Raw genomic sequence first — 19244 nt, 5'->3', positions numbered from 1 at the left:
GGACATAAGATCGAATGTGAGAGATCAGACCCAGGTATATTTAAAAAATACAGCATCCATTCTTAATTAAAACCCTCAACAAAGTAGGGATAAAGGGAACACACCTCATCATCATAAATATACAAAAGACCCACAGCTAGTATCATCCTCAGTGGGGAAAAACTGAGAGCTTTTCCTCTAAGGTCAGGAACAAGACAGGGATGTCCACTCTCACCATTGCTATTCAGTATACTACTGGGACTAGAAATCCTAGCCTCAGCAATCAGACAACAAATATAAATAAAAGCATACAAATGAACAAAGAAGAAGGCAAAGTTTCCCATTCGCAGACGACATGGTACTCTATGTAGAAAACCTGAAAGACTCTACCCAAAATTGCTAGAATGGATACAGAGATTTGTATTTTTTAAAACACCAGGAGAAAGATATACAGATACGGTCTCAAACATTTTACTCAATCCCAGAGTATTAGTTCTCTACTCCAAAGGCCACATAAAGTTAATCCTTTATTTCTCCTTTTGTATAATGCATAAATTTGACTAATTTATGATATGATACGCATTTTTATTACAAGTAAGAGGAAACTGGACTTTGGTTAGGCATAACAAAAAATTTCCTGACATGCTTTTAATACTGAATGGCTTATGAAGTAATATCTAGAATCTTTTTATACTTTTGAAAAATTAGTTGTTGACTTTTGGTGTATTATAGTTAATATTCTGCTGTAATACACATAATGAACACATCTCACTTGCAACATCTCACTGTCCCTAAGAGGGACATGGTAAAATAAAATTGCTATTCTTTCTATTTGGGACAATGTTTTGCTGTAAATAAAGCACATTGAACTTTACAGTCAGAAGATAGGGTTCATGTATAAATTCTGACTCATTAACCATAGCTTGAGATAAATCATTACCTTTTGGGTCCTAGTTCCTTCTTTTGTCAAATAATGATGAAAATAGGGTGACTTCAAAAGCTCCTTCACTTTCCTTGATCATGTAATACCATTACATAATTCATTTCCTGAATTTAAAAAAGCCACACAAGGAAGGAACCACCTCATACATGTGTGCAAAGTAAATTGAGCATAAACTGATTCAGCCTTTTGGTTTTGATAGGACAGTATTTAAATGTGTATACTCTTTGAGCCAGCAATTCCATTTCAAGGATTCTAACCTTGAACTGCAACTCCCAAAGAGCCTGAGAAAGTATGTGCAAAGATAATTACTATAGCACTGTTAGTAATGGTAGAGAACTGGAGGTAACCTATATATCCATACTGTAGAATACTGTGAGGTAGAATTACATGGAAATCATCCATGAACCATATATGAGTGTATCTGAAAAAGACTACATTAAAGAATTCTATGTAATAGATTCATTCAATTTGCATTAAAATTTAAGGTTCATATTTTCAGTATATAGATTTTAAATATATATGCATACATATAAATGTACATGTATAAGTATGTATGTATGTGACTTTATATATTCTTTCAGTAATTCATGTACATGAGGTTAACCAAAATTTTATATCTCAAATGAGGACTTCTCTTTAAGTAGCACCTTTTTTCTAGTTAATGAACCTTAAGATGTTCATCCATTCTTTTCCTAAATATGCCATGTAAAAATTCTTTAAAAATAATGCGTTTTTAGGTGCTTGGCCAGAGCAAATACAGAAAGTGAAAGTGTTGTACAAAATGTCAACAGTAGATGGTATACACTTGTTCTTCTTAAACCAGCTTTGCTGTTTGAAGGAAATGAACAACCAAGCAAATAAACATACAAAATCAATCTAAATCATGAACAGTTTAACTAATGAGAATTCTTAAGAAGGAACCAAAGAAATCAAGAATCCCAATCTAATTTCTTATAAATGATCCTTTCCTGTAATAGAATTTGGCTTCCGAATTGAGGAAAAACAATAGCAACAATAACAAAATCCCAAAGTTTTCATCACTATACCAAGAAAATTAACAAAAGGATGCTTGTCAGGAGTCAACCATATACTTTTTTTTAAATTTTGTTCCCGGGGCTCCAGGAGCCATTACAATTCCTAAAACAAAATCTCTGAAGATGGAGCCAGGAGCCATGATACGTCAGTGATTCTTTCAATAAATTGTATTTATCTAGGAGTTCATGAACTGAAGCATTTTTAAAACTCTTCATCTGATAAGCTGTCTCATTTATTCACAAATATCCTTTTTATATTTATAAAAATGTATTTTTTTAATTGTGAATTGATTAACTATATACTAGTAATTGTAATAGTAAATCAATCTAGGAGAGCAACAAAGGATATTTTAAAAATTAAAACTTCAATTTATGTACATTCTTATTACAGAAGTATGTTTACTTAAGCAACAAAAATACAACTAGTTCAAATGTAAAAACATATTGAATTTTGATAAATTCTATAGGTTAAATACAATGGAAATACAAGTTCAAGTAGAAAAAATAATGTATGGGCGCCTGGGTGGCTCAGTTGGTTAAGCGTCTGACTTTGGCTCAGGTCATAAGCTCATGGTTCGTGAGTTAGAGCACCATGTCGGACTCTGTGCTGACAGCTCAGAGCCTGGACCCTGCATTAGATTCTGTGTCTCCCTCTCTCTCTCTTTCTGCCCCTCCCCCGCTCATGCTCTGTTTCTCTCTCTCTCTCAAAAATAAATATTAATAAAAAAATTTTTTAAAGAAAAAATAATGTAAAATTTCCAATTGCTAATGAAAGCTTTTTGTATATCTTTACAAATATATGAGGTTGGTATCAAAAAACTGATATTTTAATTCCAGTAGACAGGTTTAAAAGAGTTACATTAATTTTAAAATGTCAGCATGTGCAATATGTTAGAAATTAGAGCCTTTGCAACTATTTAAACTTATGATGAAACTATTTCAATACCAAATTTAAAATGTGTGAGTGGGTATATTGTTTTCAAAATACTCTTAGAATTCTTATAGACCACTGCCTTGAACAATAAGTTTACAAAAAAAGGGGAGTTGTGGCTAGTCTGTGCCTTACAGTGAATGCTTTCCTTAAACGGTAATCTCTTTACACCATAGACACGTATTTCATCATACTAAGATTCTTCATAGAATTATAGCTTCCAAGAAAAAAAATTATGTTTGGAAATACTCCTGTATTAGAGACTCCATATTACCACTAAGGATTTTAAAAGTTTATTCATTCTGATAAAAAAAAATGCAAATGCCTGATTCTTAAGTGCATTCATTGTTAGAAATGCTGGTAGAGTTCCCTTGTTTGCCAACATGATTTTGAAAAATTTTTCCAGTGATCACCTGATACATGATGTTGGAATGAATACCCATTTTAATATGGGTCTATGCAAATTTGAAAGTACGTAGGATAGTTTCCTCATAAATTCTTTATAGACTATTTCTAAGCCAAATTTTAATTATTTGATGTTACAGATATGTGTGAGGTGGTCCCTGACTTGCTTCCTTCTTTGAGAGTGATAATTGAGTGTTTAAGTGACTTTGCCATTTGTAAACCCATTACCTAATTCATCTTTAAAAACTACATGTTATGACTTGAGAATACTTTAATTTGATCATTAGCCACATGGTAAATTTCCTGAGAATTAGTACTTACCCTCTGTTACATTTTGCTATTTCATCAAACAGAAGTTTCCACCGAGGACGTCCAATAAAAAGTCTTGAATTCAGCGCTTGGTATTTTTCTCCAATTATCTTCTGCCAAAAAGAAAGCACTATATTTTATATGACACAGAGTTGGACGAATAACTTATTTCTCTAACATCATTTTCTACTGGTGCTGTGGCTTCCTACCAAATTGCTGTGATTTAAAGAATATAAGTATCAAATGGCAAGCTATTAAGTATAGTCATTTAGAAACATCATTTCCTTCCTCTTTTCCTTTAAAATCCATTATCTTCTTGAATTCCATTATTACAAATGGCTGATTTTCCTAGACTTCAGTTAGTTGCTTCATTTTTAACAACCACAATGTTAAAGAAGGCATTTTAATTGCCTACTCTCAAAAAGGGTGTAGCACATAGACTTTATTGAAGTGTTTTTGCACTGCAAATACAGTTGTCATATTTGGCTCATTGTAGGAGTAAAATACTACAAATTGTCATCATAAATTTGGGGAAATGATCCTAGACAAGACAGCCTAAGACAGAAGAGCTCCACATCTTGAGTCGATCAACAAAATAACTTCTAACGGGTTGGTGTTTGCAATTAACAGAATATTAGATCTGGATTGGCAATGAAGGGTCAGAGGGAAGTGAGAAGACAGGGGGAGAGTGTCTGAGTTCCAGGCAGACAAATGGAGAACCAATGCAATTTATGCTCCATACCTTAATTACAGCCATACCATGAGGAATAGCGATACTGACTTGCTTCATGAGAATAGGAAAATGAAATATTTTTTTACATACCAAGTGGGGTAGAAATCTGACTAGAAAAAATAGGGTTAGGTTAGTTTTGAAGTAACTGACAAGCATTCATAGTTTGTATTCAAAGTATTATAGAAAATATATAATGGAAAATACTAAAATAAAACTTGTAAAAGCATTCATGCCCAGATTTATACACCTGTGCAGCACTTCCATGCCATCTGTAAACCTCAGCTTCCTCATCTATAATGTGAGGATGGCAATATCATCTACCTCTTGGATCTGTTGCAATTACACAAGATAATGAATATGAGATGCTGAGCACAGGGTCCCTAGTATAGTAAGTACATGATGCGTAATGGCTATTACTATGTTGTTTAGTTTCCCTTGAAGAGAAATAAGCTTAACTACATATGATCTTATCTTGTCTCTCCACATAAAAACTCCCCTCGATGAACACAATCATGAGACTGTTCACTCATGGTCTGATTTCTGGAGGTAAAGAGTTTGAGATAACAGTGAAAAGGAGAGAGATGAACTCAAAGGTCTGTTCCCGCTCCCTGTGAGGAGGACAGATGAAAGACCTAATATGGTTAGCTTCAAGGACAAGCCATGGGTTTTCTGGACACATTCCAAAAGAGGCCTTCCTCTGGGAAACTTCTATTCAAACCACCTGCAGAAATGTTCTTCCAGCATGGCCCTTAGAGTAGATCTTCTATTATCAAGAGGCTTGTTTAATTTATGAAAACATCCAACCACATACCTGTATCCCATCTGTTTGACTGAGGTACAGCTGGATGTTGACATAGTCAGGTCTGTTCTCTTGCCAAAACTGAGAGGACATAAAAGTAAATAGACATGAGAATTCCTTCCGTGTACTCAGACTTTCTCCTATTCTAACATATGTGATTCTACAATTTAAGATGTATGGTGTCTAATCACAGTCAACCTTTACTAGCAAATGTGTATATATACATAGGTACATATATGCATGTCATATACATGCCAGATTCTGACATTAATAACGTGCGCCTATTGGCACAATTAGTGCAAGCAGTAGTAGTAGTGATAAGGGAATAGTAGATGGTAGCAGTGCAAGACAACAATCCTGTTATCTTATTTCACTTTTTAATTTTTTTAGAGAGAGAGATAAAGAGAGTGAGTGGGTGAGAGAGGGACACAGAGGGAGAGAGAGAGAGAGAGAGAGAAAGAGAGACAGAAGAGAGAGAGAGAATCCCAGTCTCCACACTCAGCATGGAGCTACACATGGGACTCAATCCACTACCCTGGGATCATGACCTGAACCGAAATCAAGAGGTAGGATGCTCAACTGACTGAGCCACCCAGGAATCCCTATGTTATCTTTATACATACAAACCAAGCATGTGAAATATTACACTGATATCCCCTAAATCCTTTCCCTGTATCCCTTATTTTATTCCTTAAGAGTCCCTAAATTAGAGCCAAGAGTTCACTCCTAAAGAACATGATTTTCTTTAAAAAAAAAAACAAAAAACAAACCACAAATAATGATATAAAATATGCATGCTAGGAATCACAAAAAAAAAAATACAAAACAAACAAAAACAAAAACAAAAGGCAGAGTTCTTATTCTTGCCTTCCTCTTACTCGGCAGTAGTTTTCCTTGTACAAAAATGTATGAGGCTGTAAACATACCTGCCAAAATAAAATAGTCTCAAAAAAAAATCTCAAACATTTCAATGCCTTGAAAAATAAAATAAGAAAAATATCACCTACAGGAAAATAAACTCAGCAAAGAGGGTAAAAGGGTTGTTCTTGTCTCTGTATGCTGCCTTTTTCTAGAAGACAAAAATGAACCTACTAATAATTGGCCTTCCTCTGAATGAACCCTGACTTCTGAAATCTGTTATTTTAAAAATATTTTTGCACTTGAAATTAATATTACACTGCATGTTAGCTAATTGGAATTTAAATAACCTAAACTGGAATTTAAACAAAAATTTTAAATATTTTTAAATGTTATACAAATATAAGTTTAAAAATAATTTTTATAATTTTTTTTTTATTTTTAAAAGTATTCTTCTTCTTAGGGCCTCCTTTCATCACCCTATAAGGACAAGGCATCAAAAGTGGAAGAGAAGGAGAGGAGCACCTCCACCTGGTGGGCTCCTTGGAGAACAGAGAGGAGTGTTTGAGGTGTGGATCCCAGGAAAGGCATCAATAGGAACAGCACTTCTTCAAAAGACAAACCATTTCTTGAACAGAGATCAGCATAGCGGGTTTGCTTTAGATGGTAATGTTTTGTTGGACTTTACTGCAGCAAGAGGATCCACTGATTCAAAGTATTATTTCTATATTATACTATGATACGTTATCTACATTATCTACAGTGGCCAAGTTTATAGCAACATTATCTACAATGGCCAAGTTATGGAAACAGCCCAAGTGTCCGCCGACTGATGAATGGATAAAGAAGATGTGGTATATATACAATGGAATATTACTCAGCTATAAAAGCAAATGAAAACTTGCCATTTGCAATGACATGGGTGGAGCCAGAGAGTATAATGCTAAGTGAAATAAGTCAGAGAAGGACAAATGCCATATGATTTCACTCATATGTGTAATTTAAGAAATAAAACAAACACGCATAGGGAAAAAAAAGAGAGGGGGCAAACCAAGAAACAGACTTTTTTTTTTAATACACTCTTAACTATACTGCATGGTTATCACAGAGGAGGTGGGGTGGGGATAGGTTAAACAGGTTATGGGGATTAAGGAGTGCACTTGCAAAGAGCACCAGGTGATGTATGGAAGTGCTGAATCACTATATTGTACACCTGAAACTAATATTACAGTGTCTGTTATAACTAACTGGAATTTAAATAAAAATTTAAAAATAAGTATTTAATTTAATTTAATTTAATATAAAAAATGATACATTGGGACTCAAAGTAGAAGTTTCAGGAATGCAAAAAAAAAAAAAAAAGGCACATTGCAAATGGTGGGGGGGTTAAGTAGGGTTTCATCACCCCTCTGGCCCCATTTACCGTGGGAGGAACACGTGGCAGGTGACTTGTCTCTCTTCCCATATTGGCCCTGAGACTTCTAAGGATTTACTCACTCATCTAGGCCTCAGGTTTTTCATCAGGACAATGGTAGGGCTGAATGTCATCATCTCTTTTCAGATGTAAAACTATACATTTTCTGACAGGTGGAAACTCTGAGTTATAAAGCCCCAATAAAAACATATTTACTTTAAAAGTGATAAATGATCATTCTCAGCTCCCATCATACTCTTAAAATATAATCGTTAATTATATACCATCAAATAGCTGCCTCAAGTTACAGCCAAATGCTAAATTCATTTTTAGGCCCTTTCGGAACTGAATGAGGATTTATGACTTTTAGTTCCAAAAAAACAGAAGTTTCTAGATGCCAGTGATGAATAGCACCTCAAAAAACACATGGCTTTTGTTGATTCTTGTCTTAAATGTTTACCAGGATGCTGTTCTGAGATCAGTCCAATGACTCCTGCATCGATAACTGGTATTTGGTACCCACAGCCCCTAGTAAGAACTATGGAAATGTGAATGATGTTTTTAATGATGTCAATGTCTCCACTTTAACCTACCCCTCAATGAAGATAATAATATCTACTAAAGGAACAATTTTCTACAAATAAAAGGAAAAGGGAAAAAAAATAAGGGAAAAAATAAATATATGGATCAACACAATCTTGCAAATAGATTTGGACTGTAGGATCATGCACAAATATTATGTTCTTCATTTTTGCTTCTCCTGCCTATCACCCTTCCTTATTTTTCTCACAAATAAAAAATAACAGGATGTGAGTCCTGGAAGGAACTTTACAGATCACTAAGAGGAATCATGGTAATCATTTCTTAAATGCCTTCAAAATGATAGATACTTTAGATATGTTAAAGCTAAGTCTCACATCAGGTTTCAAGTGCTGGTAGCCTCCTTTACAAATTGAAAGCATAAATCAGGTTTATAGAGATTAAGTGATTTACTCAAGGACTTGCAGTTCATATGAGGTAGAACCACTGTTCCATTGTAAATGACAGAATCCAAATGCCTGATGTAGCCTTGATCCCTCATTTTGATTTTGCCAATATGACCCACAGAGATGAAGTGACTTGGAGTAAGTCATGTGGTTAGATATTAGCAGAGCTGGTACCAGACCACCTGACATCTGGCCCCGTGGTCTCCTTCATTCACCAGGTTGGGACAATCTGCCCAAGCAAGATCCACTTAAGATCCACATTTGTCATCACGGCAGATAGTCTGACACCAAGACAGTCACTAGGGCAACTAAGGTAACTTTGTCTTAGGCATTCTAGAATAATGTGAAACACAGTGGGAACAAGATTGAAAGACTCTATATTTTCATTGGTTTTCAAAAACATTTTCACTACTCTCACATAAACTGTATGTAAAGTCACTATGCTGTATTGCAGTTGATCTCTCTGTCTCTCTGTCTCTCTGTCTCTCTCTCTCTCTCTCACACATACACACACACACACACACACACACACACACACACACTCTGAACTTGGTAACACAGTTGCAAACACATCATCCTTAGAGGCAAAACTGAAGGACCAATGTTCATCCCGCTGATGTGAAAAATCAAAATCTGGGTGCAGAAGTGTGTATAGAAGATAGTCATCACTGTATTGTTTACACTAGTTTAAAGCTTGTATATTATTTACTCCACAGAATCTTAAGGATAAAGCACATCCATCAAAAAACTTGAAATGAAAACATAAATCTTAAGATTCAACTCCTTTGAAGGTCCAGCCACTTAACATTCTTGTCTTTCCTTTAATCCTTTCCTTCCCTACTACTTGCCTTATACAACATCTATTATTCAAATGTGCCTTTCCTCATCTTGGATCCAATTATGGCCTTTTATTTAAAAAAAAGTACAGGTTTTAGATATCAGTTCAAGAAAGATTAAAAAATTAGAAAAACAAAAGGTAGAATTAGGAAATCCCATAAGTAATACAACTGGTTAATAATCATATGAAGAGAGGTTCAATCTTATTAGCATTCAGGAGAAAATAGAATGAGATCTCACTGTTTAAGAGATTGGTAGAAATTAACAAGATTGGTAATATAATGTTTTAAAATAAATGTCTCTCATACTCTTTGGTAGAAATGAAAATTTCTCTTTGGAGAGTGTTTTATCAGTATATATTAAAAATTTAAATTCATTCACAACCTCCTCATAACCTCCAACTCAGAAAGTCAGTCCTGGGGATCAACCCAGGAAAAAATACTCACAAATCAAAGAGTGGTGATTTTGCTCTTAAAAGCTTTTCCTCCTTTAGCCTCAAAGACAGAACTCTCTCATGGTTTTCCTGCTAACTCACTGGCCAGTCTGACCAGCCTCCTTTGTTGGCTGTAATTCATCTTCTGTGCCTCCAGAAACTGCAATATCCCAGAGCTTGATGTTTTCACACACACTTCCAAGATCTACATTTATATCAGTCTTGCTCAAATCCTTTCAATGGCTTCTCATCCCTCCCGTTTGTCCCCTCCTGATTCAGCAGGTCCCTGGTAGGTCCCAGGAATCTGTACTTTTTTTTCCCAATTGTGGTAAAATATACATAACTGTCCTTAAGTGTACAGTTCATGACATTAAATACGTCCACACTGCTGTGCAGCCATCACCACCATCCACCTCCAGAACCGTGTCATCTTTCTAAACTGAAACCCCATGCCCACCAAACAATAACCCTCTGTTCATGTTTCCTGAGTCCCTGGCAACCACTGTTCTACTTTCTGTGTCTATGAACTAGACATCTATGTACCTCATATAAACAGAGTTGTACAATATTTGTCCTTTTACGTCTGATTTAATTCATTTAGTATAACATTTTCGAGGTTCATCCACACTGCACTTCTCAGAACTTCATTCTTTTTTAAGAAATATTATTCCCTTCTATGTATATGCCACATTTTCTTTATCCATCACCAGGCGTTTGGGTTATTTGGCTATTGTGAATAATGCTGCTATGAATACCAGTGTACAAATATCTGTTCAAATCCTTGCTTTCAGTTCTTCTATCTCCAGAAACCATTTATTTTTTGCATAAAATCCAAAGACTTTATGTCATCCACTTTTCCTCCAAAACATCATACACACCAGGTCTCTCTCTGATTGATTCTCTTACTATTTTCCCCCTTTCTTACTTTGCTTTGCCCACACAGATTTCTTTCATCTTCCCAAACTACCAAGCATACGACTGCATCAGAGCCCTAGCCTATGGAGTTAGATCCCCTTTTCTACAAGATTTCTGCCTAGTCTGCTCATTCATTTCACTAAGGGTTCTGCTAAAATACCTTTCTGGGAGCTGAATTCCCAATTACACAATATATAATTAGTGTGTCCTTTATGGTTTACTCTGTTGCTTTATCCCACTTTCTTTTTCTTCTTTGTCCTAATCAGAATCAGGCATCCTATGTATTTAGTAGTTTGTTGTCTATCTTCCCCACTTAGGATGAGCTCAAAAACTTGTTTTTGTTTTGTTCTCCAATGTAGCTCCAGGTCCCAGAACAGTCTGTGATTCATGGCAGGCAATGAGTGATTATTTGATGAGTGACAGAATGACAGACTGAATAAATGAATATCTGCATACAAAGACATGTATGATACTCACTGCAGTGTTCTTTGTAATAAAAAAGATCTATCATTAAGGGATGGTTAAATAAAGTACTAAGTACATCTGTATTACAAAATATAGCAGTAAAAAGAATGAGGTAACTCTATTAAGTGCTATTATTAAAAATGTTCAAGACATAGTGATAAGCTTAAACTAAGCAATTCATAGAACAATACAAATAGTATGGTAGAATTTATACAACACTCTTGAGTTACCTCTGGTTACACAGATTGGGTGAGGAAAATATTAAGGGAGGATTTGGTTTATCTGAATGATTTGACACTTTTCCAAAGAAGGCATATGGATTACAAAGAGACACATGAAAAAAATGCTCAACATCACTAATCATTGTGAAAATGCAAATCAAAATCACAATGAGATATCACCACACATCTGTCAAAATGGCTAGTATTAAAAAAGAAATACTAAGTGTTCATGAGGACATGGAGGAAAGATAACCCTCATGTACTGCTGGTGGCAATGCAACCACTGTGGAAAACAGTAAGAGAAGTACCTCAGAATATTAAAAATGGAAATACCATATGATCCAGTAATTCTACTACTGGGTAATTTACCCAAAGAAAGTTCAGACACTAATCTGAAAAGACATATGCACCCCTATGTTTATTGCAGCATTATTTGCAATAGCCAAATTTTTGAAGCAACTTAAATGTTTTCCGATACATGAATGGAATGTTCCTATATACATATGTATATATATATATAGAGAGAGAGATAAATGAGAAATATATATATTATATATATAATATATATATAATGAGAAATAAATCTTGTCATTTGCAACAATATGGATTGACCTAGAGGGTATTATGCTAAGTGAATGAAATCAGAGAAAGACAAATACCATATGATTTCACTTCTATGTAGAATCTAAAAAACAAAACAAATAAGGCACCCAGGTAGCTCAGTCAGTTAAGTGTCCAACTTTGGCTCAGGTCATGATCTCACGACTCATGAATTCAGGTCCTGCATCAGGTTCTGTGCTGACAGCTCAGAGCCTGGAGCCTGCTTTGGTTTCTGTGTCTCCCTCTCTCTCTCTTCTCCTCCCCCACTCATACTCTATCTCTCTCTCAAAAATATAAACATTAAAAATTTTTTAAAACACAAAACAAACATACAGAAATAGGCTCATAAATACAGAGAACAAACTGGGGGGTAGCCAAAGGGAAGGGGGGTTGTGGTATAGATGAAACAGGTGAAAAGGATTGAGAGGTACAGACTTCCAGTTATAAAGATGAAAATTATAGCATAGGGAAGCTAGTCAATAATTTATAATAACTTTTTATGGTGAAAGATTATGACTACATGTATTGTGGTAAGCAGTTTGTAATGTGTAATTGTCAAATCACTATGCTATACATCTGAAACTAATAAAACACCGTATGTCAACTATCCTACAACTAAAAAGAAAAAATTTATAGCAAAAATGCTTATTTGTATTACTTGTATAATTTGCAAAAATTAAGATCTATATATCAACAGATAAATAAAAACCTACATGTAGGATAGATGAAGGAGGCCTGCTTTTTATTTAAGAAATAAAACTTAGAATTTGGGATTTTTGACATTCTGCCTAGTGTGCCAAAAGTTTGGTGATGGTCCATTTGGAATATTAAAGGCGGAAATAAGAGATTAGAGCTAACAGAACGAAGGATGGAAAGTATAGTAGCAACCGCCTGCTGATGTGGCCCTCTACATGCTTTCCCTCATCACCCCATATGCATACCTCACGGACCATAAGCCTACATTTCCAGGTTAAAATATTCTACATTAAAACACAAATATGAGCATTTCTATGTTAAAAAATACCATAGATATATACACATATTCTCAGATAGCAACATCTGAAAATGTGCGTACTAAATTATTAACATGCTATTCCTGTTCTCTTAAGAATTTTTTCTCGTTCTTTCAACTTATCTGCATATTTCCTGGTTTATTCTGTAATAAGTATTATTTTTGTCACTTGAAAAAAAATAGTATTTTTAATGAAAAAAATAACCAACCGAATTTTACCTTGTTATGTAACACACAGAGTAAGTCTGCAAACCAACGGAAGGACTGGATGTCTCTGCACACCCAAATAAAATATAGTCTTCTGAGCTTGTACGGTTCCCAGTCATCCCTGTAAAATTAAAAGAACGCAGCAGGGATTAGGATGAAAAAAAAATTAAGAATCCCTGTATCTGAAAATTTGCTTTTCATTAGTAAGCAAGCAACCCACAGAAAAACCAGTCATTTACATTTTATCATTTGTCATAGGACTTGCTACAGCTCTCAAACGAATTTAAAATGCAATATACCGACTCAGAGGAATGATACACTCCATGAATTAAAGTGTTTATTATTTGTGAATATTATATGCAGATCACCCATTTCCAGTGTGAAGGCAATAAACTCCTGGACCAGAATAATATGAACCCTGCATCTCAGAAAAAAGTTCTCTATTTTCTGTGAATTCTATCACTCAGCAGGGCTCCACTGGACATCAGTCGTGTCCTGGCCTCCAGGCAAAATGAGCCAAAACCATTCCAGAAAGCTGGTTGTTTATCCCCTTCTCAATAATCCTTAAAGAAAGAGATGTAACAGCCACCTACTATGTAATGCATTCCAGTAACTCATAATTCCAAGTCTGGATTCCTATTTATAATTATGAAGTCGACTTGAGGTTAAGAAAATATTTTCTCTTTTTCTTAACTTGGAGTGCCCAAATAACTTGCAGTATGTTTTCAGAAGCAAATGATTCCTGGCTTGGAATATGGTTATTTTTCTAAGAACCTCCAAAAAGTCCCAAATTTGTAACAAGCACTTAAAATTGAATATCATTCAAACACATCATTTCAACTTTATTATTCCTTGTTTTAGTACTCCATAAAAGAGTTTTAACGCAAATTGTGCCTTCTTGAAAAGTGAATGGAATACATTTGAGAATAATTTTTTACCATTATGTTTATTTTTTCATGAAAATTAATATTAATTAATTTTTGCTTATAACCTTAGAACTAAAATAACTGAAAAAGTATTTACTCGGTAAGCAGTCTCATATTTGAAATTTTTATTCTTCAGTCTGTTATAACTTTGCTGAGTAATAGGCCAAGGCATCATGTGCTCATTTGTTAACTCCAGAGAAAAACTTTTCCTGACCAAAATTCTACAATAACCCCAACCCTTTATTTTTTTATCCCATTATCCTTTCTTCTTTTTATCATAGTTCTAATATTTTCTGAAATAATGTTATTATGAATTTCTCACTGGTTTATTTTTCACCTGCTCCATCTGAATGGAAGCTTTTTAAGGGCAGGGACTATGTTTCATTCTTGACTGTATTACCAGTCCCTATAAGATGGTTTGGCATGTAGGTGCTCCAAAGTATTTGTTGACAGAATGGATGAACAGTACCACTTACTATTTATGAGGAAGTAGAGAAATGAAGGTTGGTGGAATAATTTTCAAAGGACACAGGAATGGGGAGCCTGGGTGGCTCCATCAGCTGAGCTTCTGACTCTTGGTCTGGGCTCAGGTCATGATCTCACGGTTCATGAGATGGAGCCCCACATCGCGCTCTACGGGCTGACAGTGCGGAACCTGTCTGGGATTCCGTCTCTCTCTCCCTCTCTCTCTGACCCTCCCCTGTTCGCTCACTCTCTCACAGAAATGAAGAAATAAACTTTTTAAAAAATAATTTTAAAAAAGGACAGATGAATGCCAAATTGTGATGTTTTACAAGAGAGCATGCTGAAAGCCACAGACCACATATTGAGAAACACCGAATTACTCCCCTCATCAATCAGTAAATGGAGTTCCATGAACAACAAGTAAAGTAGTGCCTCCTTATCTGTGGTTTCACTTTCTGTGGTTTCAGTTACCCTCACGGTCATCCGCGGCAGGGAAGCAGATAATCACTGCTCCACCTGACATATTGTCGGAAGGTCAACAGCACACAATGCTTACATCATTCGCTTCACTTCATCTCATCACCTAGGCATTTTATGATCTCACCTCATCGCAAGAAGGGTGACTACATTACGATAAAATATTTTGAGAGAGAGATACCACACTCACAAAACTTTCATCACAGTATATTATAATTTTCCTATTTTAATATTTGTTATTATCTCTTATTGTGCATAATTGATGTTAAGCTTACAGAAAAAAGCAGAGTATATGTAGGGTTTAGCACCATCTGCAGTTTCAGGCATACACTGGGGATCTTGGAATGTATTCCCTGTGTGCAAGAGGGAGGACTACTGTAGACAAATTCTGTGAGGAATTACCTCATACTAAATGGGAGATGTTTGAAATATTGATAGTTCCCTATTTGAACTAATAAAATGGATCAAAATGACATACAGCAGGGTGTTGAGTATTGATGCAAATGGAGTTACTCCAATGCCTCCGGCCACACAGAGGCTAACCTCGTAGTTCAAGGATTCCTCAAATGGACTTCCAAATGGACCATCAATGTACAGCCTGTGGAGAAGGCAGACAAAGGTGGGAAAAATGAAAAGAAGTTAAATTAATTCTCTGTAGTATGTAGCAAACATGCTGAATCCAATTTCTAGGCTCTGTATGGCTCAGGCCTTATTTCATCACTTCTCATACTGACAAACCTAAAGGAATAAGAAATGTTATGTATAAACTCTCAATGCTAAAAGAAGTACATCTGTTTCTAAGCCGTCCCTTTTGAGGGAAATAAAAAAAAATATTTTAACATTAATTAAAAGTATAGAGAAGCATTTATAGGACCATGACAGATAGCTAAGGACAAGTTAAAGCTCTGATCATATTAGTATATTTGATTAAATTAAAATATCAATTGGTTTACTGTGTCTAAATTCAGTAAGTAAGGGTTCTCTTCAATAGCAAAGTCAGTAGTAGCAATATTTACAGAAACATTTACTAAGTGAACAGAAAAGTAATAGAAGAAAAAAATAAAGAAACTGTTCCTCCTCTTTCCCTATTGAGATTTATTAGTATAGAAACAGCTGGAGAATAATCTCAAAGGAATCTCCACTTACTTGGGATTGTATATTCAAGCAAGTGTGTGTGTGTGTGTGTGTGTGTGTGTGTGTGTGTGTGTGTGAAATCCTTAACTTCAACAAAACTTGCTAATTGTTCACTTAATATTTTTCCTCCATACTTTCTTAATAACAAAACTATTAATTTATTCAGGGAAGCAAAGTGACCAGCTGAAACACTACACTGCCTAAAATCTATTGCATTTATTTTGACTGTGTGACTATGAACTTGTTGATGTGACGTAAATGGAAGTACAACCGGAAAAATTGGAAGGCTCCCTGAAGGAAGCTGTCTCAGTTGAAAGTTGCATCTCTTTATTCCTCCCTTTCCTTTTTTTCTTTCTTCTTAGTACCTAAAATGTTGACTTGATGGGCTTAATACTTGTCTTTGATGGCTGTAAAATTAATATAGCCTCTAAAAAACTACCTTGTTCTAGGTATCTTAATGTTAAAGATATGTTAAAGGCACTGACACTTTAATGCTCTTTTTTATATATTTTATATATATTTATATATATATTTATATAAATATATATATTTATATATATTTATATATATATTTATATATAAATATTTATATATATATTTATATATATATTTATTTACATATATATATAAACTTTGCTAAAACATAGCAACTGTCCTCCGAAGTATATTTATGTTGTCAGTGTTATGATACATGTACCTTTTATTGTAAGGAACGACTGCGATGATAGATCATTTAATATCAAGCATTTGTGAACTTACTGGTTAAATGCTGAATGAATTAATGAATGGACAGTCTTTGGACCTCTGAGCTCTATGGCATGTAGTCTAAGTTGTGTACCACTACCCATGTCAGGATTTGGTTTCCTTTCCTCCTGGGTACTTATAGACTATACTTCTCGGAAGTTTTTGTGGTTATATTGAGCCATATATCTAATTCTGACCACTGGGCTGTGAGTAGAGGCAATACTTGCTACTTCCAGAATAAGGCAGAGAAAAGCGTTGTCCCCTCTATGAGAAGAACTAAAAGCCATGAGTTGAACCAGAAGACAAAAGGCAACTGAATCCCTGACTTATCACTTGAAGCAGTTGTTTTCGATCTACTGACTCACAAAAGTCACTTCATGAGTAAGAAATAAGTCTGTTTTGTGTCTTATCACATTTTCAGGATATTTCAAGGTTGACTAGTTACTATAGCAGAGCTTAGACCATCATGACCACCACGTATAGGGTTTATATTTAAATCCTCAAAGGACTTTGCAAAAGTACTGCTTTAAAAAATACTGTATCTAATAAAAAAACCTACTTATTGTACCTCAAGGAACAATAACCAAAGTTTGAATGCTTAAGGTAGTGTTCTAAACACAGCAGAAATTCAGAAAATATTGACAGATCAGATACACACAATATACCAATTCTTACTACATCCATCTTATCCATACTTTATAAATTATTCACTCAACAAACATGCACTATGTGCCAACTAGCTCTGTGATACTATTTTGGACTCAAAGATAAAACTGACACCATGACATCAAAAATGACTTTACTAGAGGGGTGCATGGGTGGCTCAGACAATTGAGCATCTGACTCTGGCCCAGGCCATGATCTCATGGTCCGTGAGTTCGAGCCCCTCATCAGGCTCTGTGCTGACAGCTCAGAGCCTGGAGCCTGCTTCAGATTCTGTCTCCCTCTCTCTCTGTCCCTCCTCCACTCATGCTCTGTCTCTCTCAAAAAATAAACATTTTTTTAAAACATTTTAAAGAATGACCTTACCAGAGCTTTTCCATCTTCATATGAAAATCACATTAAATGGATTGGAGGATGAAAAAATTACTACAATGCTTTGATCTTTTTGAAGGTAAGATCTTCTTGGGGCACTTGGGTGGCTCAGTCAGTTAAGCATTCAACTTTAGTTGGGTCATGATCTCAGACTTTGTGAGTTCAAGCCCCACATCAGGTTCTGCCCTGACAGCTTGGAGCCTGGAACCTGCTTCAGATTCTGTGTCTCCCTCTCTCTCTGCCCCTCCCCCACTCACACTGTCTCTCTCTGAATAAACATTAAAATGAATAAATGTTAAAATGAATAAACATTAAAAAGGAATAATTTTTTTTCAAAAAAAATTTTAAAGATAATATCTTTAAAAACATCAGAGATAAAATTGGCAGATGGTTTTAATATGTATTTAAAAAGCAGAACTTAGGATAGGATTCTTTATATTTATCTAAATGTATTTAGCTCCTCAAGTGCAATGCGTATTTTCATTTTATAAAGGTATTTTCACTAAACAGAAAAAGAGCAACCTTAAAACAAAGCTACTAGAAGATATTTGAAAACTAAAGATTACTACATTAGATTATTGATAGAAATCTCAACATTATCCGTGGCTCAGAAACAACATATGTGAATTGATTCTACCACTTCTCACCATGTAAGCAAATCTAGAATATAAACATTAAATAAGAAAATTGGGCTTAAAAATAAATACTTCAACTGCAAAAACAGATTGCAAATGTCTACAGCAATGGAGGATTCTACTTTAGAATCCATTACACCTAGTACAATCTTCTCTTAGTCATTCATTCATTGAACAAATACTCTTATGCACCTGTAATGTGACAGTGTTTGACGTGTCAGGGAAACAGAAATGAACAAGGATGAAAAAGTCCTTGGCCCCTTGGTTCTTTGATTCTAGTGGAAGAGGAGCTAGCCCATAAATAAAGACACAAAAATATATATAATGTCATAGAGTGCTAAGTGCTTTTAAAAACAGGTAATATGTAATAATTACTGAAGTTATGTGACTGTTACATAAAAATGCATTATACTGTTCTGTTTACTTTTATATATGCTTGAAATTTTGCATAGGCAGTTTAAAGGGATAGTCAGAGAGTGAGTCTCTGTGCATAAGGCAATTGAACAAAGACCTGAATGAAGTGAAAGGGCAAGATGCAAAAACACCTGGAAAAAGAATCTTTCCAGCAGGAATAACAGGAAGTATAAATAAACAAAGCATTTTGGCTGAATGATATGTTCACACCAGCTAAACTCTTCTCGGGAAATTTCAGCTCAGTTTCTTCATTCAATCTCCTGCTAACTTTATTTATGAATTTTTCTTTATCAGGACTGACACTCTGTTTGGATCAATCCCCGTCCTTTGTTC

General features: G+C 34.9%; 1 protein-coding gene across 3 annotated transcripts in view; it reads right to left on the bottom strand.

The window, feature by feature from the left end:
* Positions 1-19244, bottom strand: part of NOX4 (NADPH oxidase 4) — a 165705-nt gene that overhangs the window by 9263 nt on the left and 137198 nt on the right. For 2 of the 3 annotated variants that reach the window (XM_030333009.1, XM_030333011.1), the window contains 4 exons: positions 15428-15547; positions 13094-13202; positions 5146-5214; positions 3614-3714 (listed from right to left, as the gene is read on the bottom strand). In XM_030333009.1, the coding sequence (XP_030188869.1) occupies positions 3614-3714; positions 5146-5214; positions 13094-13202; positions 15428-15547 (399 nt within the window). Of the gene's footprint in view, positions 1-3613; positions 4445-5145; positions 5215-13093; positions 13203-15427; positions 15548-19244 lie in introns of those variants that run through there. The other variant, XM_030333010.1, reaches the window with a different exon arrangement.

The sequence above is a fragment of the Lynx canadensis genome, chromosome D1, assembly GCF_007474595.2.
Source record: "Lynx canadensis isolate LIC74 chromosome D1, mLynCan4.pri.v2, whole genome shotgun sequence".
Taxonomy (NCBI): domain Eukaryota; kingdom Metazoa; phylum Chordata; class Mammalia; order Carnivora; family Felidae; genus Lynx; species Lynx canadensis.
This window is presented reverse-complemented; position numbering and strand designations above follow the sequence as displayed.